Raw genomic sequence first — 7,033 nt, 5'->3', positions numbered from 1 at the left:
AGTCTCAATCCAGTGTTTGTTCACATCTTCTAGAAATGATAAATTATTTGTGCCTTGACTCTATCTAATTAACTCGGCGTCTCAACATTAAACAATAGAAATGATATGTGTACTTTTTGGTGGTACATAAAATTAAGGTTTAACTTTTCAGTTAATTTTTAAAATTTTATTAAATTTATAATTAAATTTTTATATTATTTTTAATTTTGTAATGAGGTTATTTTCATATCAAAATTGTTAAAATTAACAAAATATTTTTTCAAAAAATATGTGATCAAAGACCGAATTAGATTCTTAATTGTGAGTATTTTTAATTTACCGAAAAAATATTCTATTAACTCCAATATTTTTTACATTATCGATCTAATTACAAAATTTAAAACAATATATAAATTCAATTAAAAAATATAAAGACATAATTAAAAATTTAATAAAAAATCTATTAGAAAATATAATTGCTGACAAGGAATTAACTCTATTGGCACGAGTCTTTCTTTAATTCTAGAAAGAGGAGTGCTATTCAACAACTTTTGTAATTTGTAGCCGTCAATATAAAATTACATTTAATGGTATAGGATTACTCACTTTTTTTTTTGTTAATTAAGAGCTTGTTTGGGTAAACTTATAAGAAAAGATCTTTTTTTGACTTATCTTTTTTTAAAAGATCTTATGGAAAAGTAAAAGTAATTTTATGTTTGGGTATTTCATGCAAAAAGATCTTTTTATCTATCAATTATGTTTGGGTATAACGATATAAAAGTACTCTTTTGTTTATTTATTAGGCGAAAAACATCTTTTTTTTAAGAGAAAAAGATCTTTTAAAAAAAGATGTAAATTACCGCTTCTCAAAAAAGATCTTTTTTTTATTTTTCTAGTACTTTTATTTTTAATACTAGAATTTGTCAAACACATTAAAACACAAAAAAAGAAATGAAAAAAGATTTTTTTTATCAAAATAATAGCGCCCAAACAAACACTACTGACCAAATTTTAATAAAAATGCTGGCTTTAAACTTTCTCCAATTGGTGTACCATCCTCTCTAGGTATTTTTTCTAAAATTCTTACTCACTTAATCATTCATGTCCATTTTTCAATTCTCTATTTCAGGTAAACTTAGAAACACCATCCAACCACGCATAAAAAAATCTTAATTTTCTTCACCATGTTTTTGGCAATAACAGTATTTTAATTACACATGTTTCACAACTTCATCTCATTTATTTATTTAGTGTAACATACTATTGTGAGAATTGTTTGCTTCTCTAGTTTTCTAGCTTTATTTCAAAAAGAGACAAGACTAATCATACCCCACTAGTGTTGTGTGTTTGTGTGCTAATAATTGTAGGTTGAAGTAATCATGTGAGAGTAAGTGAAGTGTGAAGAAGTTATCTTCAAAGCTCCAACCATGGAGGCACCATTACTCATGAGAGAGTCAAGTCCTCCAACAGAATCTGATGATTACTTGGAAGTGAAGAACTTGAAGGATGCAAAATTTGTGTTGTGCAGTGAGACAGTGAAGTTATGGAAGATTGCAGGGCCAGTGGCACTCTCATCACTCTTTCAGTACCTCACAGTTTCTTCACTCAACATCTATGCTGGTCACCTTGGAGACATTGTTCTATCTTCCATCTCTCTTTACCTTGGTGTCATATCCTGCTTTTATTATAATTTCCTGGTTCGTATATCTCACTTCAACCTTTGAATCTAAAACTCTAATACCATGTTATGAAACTACTGGTCCCAAAAGTTTAAGTTGATAAAAAAATGTAACACTAATAATTATATCTCTAATACTGAATCGAATATTCCTAAATCTCCATTGTACACATTGTACAAATATTTCATTGGTTCCTATAATTGTAAACTCCTACTATTTCTAAATCAAACATGGAAATTAATTCGATACTTCAATTATGATTAAGGTGCGAACCATTTTTATTGTTTTGTCGAATTAATCCAATTTTTTTATGAATACCAAGTTAAGTTAGTTTAGATTTTTTTTTTTTAACCAAGGTAGAATTTGCATTCATCTATGATGCACGGTGACACGGACACGGGACACGACACGACACGGGACACGCCGACACGCGAATTTTAAAATCTTACATGACACGGGGACACGCATATATATAAAATATAAAGTGAAGAATAATTTTTTTTTTTTTATTAAGACACGATTGGACACAGCAGACACGCGTGTCGGACGAGTGTCGATAAGTGTCGTGTCTGAAATGTGTCCGACATGCGGACATAATAACTCAGCGAAGTGTCCGTACTTTATAGGCATTCATTGATGAAAATGAGTACAAAAAGTCCATTAAAAACACACACAAGTTTAGAAATGGGACAACCTAATACCAAGACATAAAACAAATATATTATATAAAGAAAAGAAATGTAGGCTTGTCTTGAGAAGAAACTCTTCACTTAATTCAACTTCTTATCTCTACACAAATTTACAAATAGTTTTTTTTTTTTTAATCCAAATTTGCCAAATGAGGACAAATAAGTCTTTGACTTATTAATGTCATCACAAAAATAAATTAGTCTCTGACTAATAAAAAATACAAAAGCATCATGATCACTTAGAACTTAAGAAGATGTTTTTGTATTTCCATTAGCCAAAAGAGATGAAAAGTCTGAAATTTATTCGTCCTTTTTTCTTCTATTTATTATCCAAAAATTGTAGTTATTAGGATTGTATAACATGTATTTGGAAAATGTGACATAATAGACAGAAATATAGAGATATTACATGACAGTGATCTAAAATAAGTGTTAAAACAAACCAAAATGTGTATGTTTGAGCAAAAATTGCAGTTTGGCATGTCATCAGCACTGCTAACACTATGTGGACAAGCTTATGGAGCAGGACAAGTTAAATCCACTGGAATCTATCTCCAAAGATCATGGATTGTGCTAACTATGAGCTGCATAATCCTCTTACCAACCCACATTTATGCAACTCCAATCTTAGAGTTCCTTGGCCAAGACAAAGAAATATCAGAGCTTGCTGGAAACTATGCATTAAAAGCAATTCCATCCATGTTCTCCTTTGCTTTCATACTCCCCACACAAAGATTCCTTCAAGCTCAAAGCAAGGTTATGGTGATAACATGCATAACATTTGTGGCCCTACTTGTACAAAATTTGCTTCTTTATGTCTTCATCTATGGATTTAATTGGGGATCAACAGGGTTGGCTATGGCTCATAATGTCTCACATTGGGTTCTTGCTTTGGCTCTTGTTGTGTATGCTTCTTGTTGGTGTAAGGAAGGTTGGAGTGGTTATTCTTTCTTGGCTTTCAAAGATTTGTTGCCATTTACTTGGCTAAGTCTTTCTTTATCTGTTATGACATGCTTGGAGCAATGGTATTCTACTTTCATTGTCCTTCTTGCTGGTCACTTAGACAACCCTGTTATTGCTCTTGCTTCCTATTCTATTTGGTAAGATAATAATCAAACTTCATTATTTTATCATGACTTTAATTTTAATGATATTATTACTTATTAGATTTGTTCATTTTAATCATTTTTAAGTAAATATCTAATGATATGTTAATACATAATTAAATATTTCGAATATTTTTTTTTTAGGAAAAGTATAGATAACCAACAAGATTTTTGAACAATGTGAATTAATAAGGTTAAAAAAGTAAATTTAATTAGTAGCATTAAATTAGAGTGTAGTGTATTTTCATTTGATTGGTGGTTGTTCATATTGTTCAAAATTTTCATTGTTCCCCTAGCACTCTCCTTTTTTTTTATTCTGACATAATGCAAAAGACAGTTTGATGCACAAACATCCTGCGTTAACACAGGATCTAAAAAATGATCGTATCCAAAAGGATATAGACAACCTAACCTAATAATTATATCAGTAATAAATTCCATAATTTAAATCTATGATCGCTTAATCTTTACTTCAGGTTTCTATTCTGTTATGACATAATGCATAAAAGTTAGAAGTAATAAATAAATTCTTGAGAAATTATAGCTCTGGGCTAACATATTAACATTTTGTGAAATATGATATTTATTAGTTCCTTTTATCAATTATTTTCAGCTCTTTAATTTTCTCTTGATTTTCATAACTAAGATGCTTTTGTGTTTTAGCATCAATATTCAGGGTTGGTACTTGATGCTGCTACTTGGAATAAGCACTGCCATAAGGTGAGTTATATATAAAAATAAAATCCATTGGTGTATGATTGATGTAACGAAAAGAATAGGGTACCAATATATTATCTGTCAACTTATTGTCAACAATAATTAATTATTATATTTTAAACACATATATAAAAAGACACTTCTATTAAACACAGCCATAAAAAATGTATTTTTATTAGACACATCCACGAAGACACTTCATTAAACACAATTATAAATAAGAGTTGGCAGAAGTTGGCAGAAATACTATTGGTAACGTAACAGAACCGTTGATGTAATTATTATCTATAATTTAGAAGCATTTTATGCATAGAGTAGTAAATTTTCTTAAAATTGTTACACTTGATTGTTGATTTTATTGGTTTGTATGAATTGAATTTGAAGTGTTCGAGTGTCCAATACGCTTGGCATGTCACATCCAAGAGCAGCAAGATACTCATTCATTGTGACAATGTGTGAATCTCTCTTCATTGGAATTTCATTCATGAGTGTTGTTTTGTTGTGTAAACAAAACCTTGCCATGATCTTCACCAACAGTGAGGATTTGATCAGAGCAGTGGCTGATTTAGCTTACCTTCTTGCTCTATCCATGCTTCTTAGTAGTGTTTCACAAGTCATATCAGGTCAACTATATATAAATTTGCTTTAATTTGGTGACTTAACCTAAGTCACAACCCATAATAAATTCTAATAGACTTGTGTTTATATAATAATGTTGATAGGTGTTGCAATTGGAAGTGGATGGCAAGTGATGATTGGATACATAAACTTGGCATGTTATTATATTGTTGGACTCTCTCTTGGCTATTTTCTTGGTTTCAATTACCATTTGGGACTTAAGGTAATTATTAAATGGTTTAGTTATTCTGTGGTTTCTTATAGTTTTATCAAATTTTTAATTAGTTTTTTATATTTTTTATTTTTAATTAAATTTGTATATTGTTTTTAATTTTGTAATTAAGTCTTTTTTTATGTAAAAAATATTAAAATTAATCGAATTTTTATCTAAAAAAATATGTGATTAAAGATTTATTTTGGTTTTTAATTATGGATATACCTTTAATTTACGAAGAAATATTCAGTTAATTTTAATATTTTTTAAACTAGTCTATTCTATTAAATGTTCTGATGATTTTCTCCCCATATGTTCCTACATGAATTTCTTAACACACTAATAAAAATTTAGTCAAAAATGATAAATATTTTGTGTTTTGCAAAATAATTAAATAAGAATTTAAGTTGAATGTGTGGTTGAATCTGGATGAATAATCCCACCACATTTTTCTATTTATAACGGGATCAACTATTCATTATGCTTTATGCAATCAATCAACGATAGTTGAGTAATTAGTTAAGGGATTAAGCATACTAATTATGTAAATTAGTTCATTCTAATCCTAATTGCTCTCACTAAAATCTAAAAGAACAAAACACTATATCATGATGATGAAGGCCCAACTTCCATGATAAAAACACTTTGAATAACGTGCCACAAAGTGCTTTTAATTAATTGAGATAAGACGTATGATGCACGGATAATGACACGGACACGGGACACGACACGAGACACACCGACACGCGAATTTTAAAATCTTACATGAGGACATGCATATATATAAAATATAAAGTATTTTTTTAAATAAATTGTAATGATATTTTGATATTTTATTCATATTAAAATATAAATTAAAATTTTTAATTATTTTTAATGTCTTATTTTAATTATATCAAGTATTTAAAATATTTTTTGTTTTAATAAATAATAATATATACTATATCTAAATTTATTTTAAGAATATATGTTAAGAATAAGACTGAACATGCGGACACGTGATGGTATTTAGGTGTGTCTAGGCGTGTCCAGAGAAGAATTTTTCATTTTTTTATTAAAACACGATTGGACACAGCAGACACGTGTGTCGGACGAGTGTCGGTAAATGTCGTGTCCGAAATATGTCCGACACGCGGACACGATAATTCAGAGAAGTGTCCGTACTTCTTCATAGGATAAGACTATAAACAAATTATGATCACATAAGGTTTGTTAGTTAGTATTGTTTGCAAGTTCATAACAAAATATTCATCACCCCTTTACTGAGTTCCAAAAATGGAGGAGGCACCATTATTGGTTATGGAAGAATCTACCTCAGAGGCTGATTACTTGGCAGTGAAGAGCTTCAAGGATGCCAAGTTTGTGTTGTGCATAGAAACAGTGAAGTTATGGAAGATTGCAGCACCAATGGCACTCTCATCACTCTTTGATTTTCTCACAATTTCTTCACTCAACATATATGCTGGCCATCTTGGAGACATTGTTCTTTCTTCAATATCTCTTTACTTTGGTGTAATCAGTGCCATCTATTTTACTTTGCTGGTTTGCTTCTCCCCATTCTTCCCACACTTGCTGCTACATCTTTTAATTAATTAATGTCTATGTTCCAAAAACACACAATTAAAGATAAGGTTAGAACTTAGAAATGTGTAACTTTACTCCCTTAAACTTTAGTCCTCATCTTATACTAATAACTACACTTGAAAGAGTAGTTAGTACTAAAATAGGGCATCTTGCGTTAAAAATATCGCACCCAAAGAATATAATATAGACAGTCTAACTTGATAATTATATTAGTAATTGATTTCGGTTTGAATTTTGTGACCTTAAAGTCACAAAAGACAACTCAACCGTTACTCCAGGACTCGCCTAACAAATAATAGTTATAAAAGTAATTAGACTTACTTTCAAATACTCTTTTTCTTTGAACATAAAAATTTTGAATTTTTTATGAGATTATAGCCTATCTCACTATCACAGCCATAATTTAAAAAAAATGAAAGTGCCTTTTTGTCTAGTGGTTAAAACCAG

General features: G+C 29.6%; 1 protein-coding gene across 2 annotated transcripts in view; it reads left to right on the top strand.

The window, feature by feature from the left end:
- Window positions 1,267–7,033, top strand: part of LOC107644870 (protein DETOXIFICATION 34) — an 8,923-nt gene continuing 3,156 nt past the window's right edge. The window contains exons 1-5 of one of the 2 annotated variants that reach the window (XM_016348817.2): window positions 1,267–1,676; window positions 2,822–3,447; window positions 4,117–4,173; window positions 4,555–4,793; window positions 4,893–5,011. In XM_016348817.2, the coding sequence (XP_016204303.1) occupies window positions 1,407–1,676; window positions 2,822–3,447; window positions 4,117–4,173; window positions 4,555–4,793; window positions 4,893–5,011 (1,311 nt within the window). In that variant the 5' untranslated portion in view covers window positions 1,267–1,406. Of the gene's footprint in view, window positions 1,677–2,821; window positions 3,448–4,116; window positions 4,174–4,554; window positions 4,794–4,892; window positions 5,012–6,194; window positions 6,545–7,033 lie in introns of those variants that run through there. The other variant, XM_021103253.1, reaches the window with a different exon arrangement.

The sequence above is a fragment of the Arachis ipaensis genome, chromosome B05 (genome assembly GCF_000816755.2).
Source record: "Arachis ipaensis cultivar K30076 chromosome B05, Araip1.1, whole genome shotgun sequence".
Taxonomy (NCBI): Eukaryota; Viridiplantae; Streptophyta; class Magnoliopsida; order Fabales; family Fabaceae; genus Arachis; species Arachis ipaensis.
This window is presented reverse-complemented; position numbering and strand designations above follow the sequence as displayed.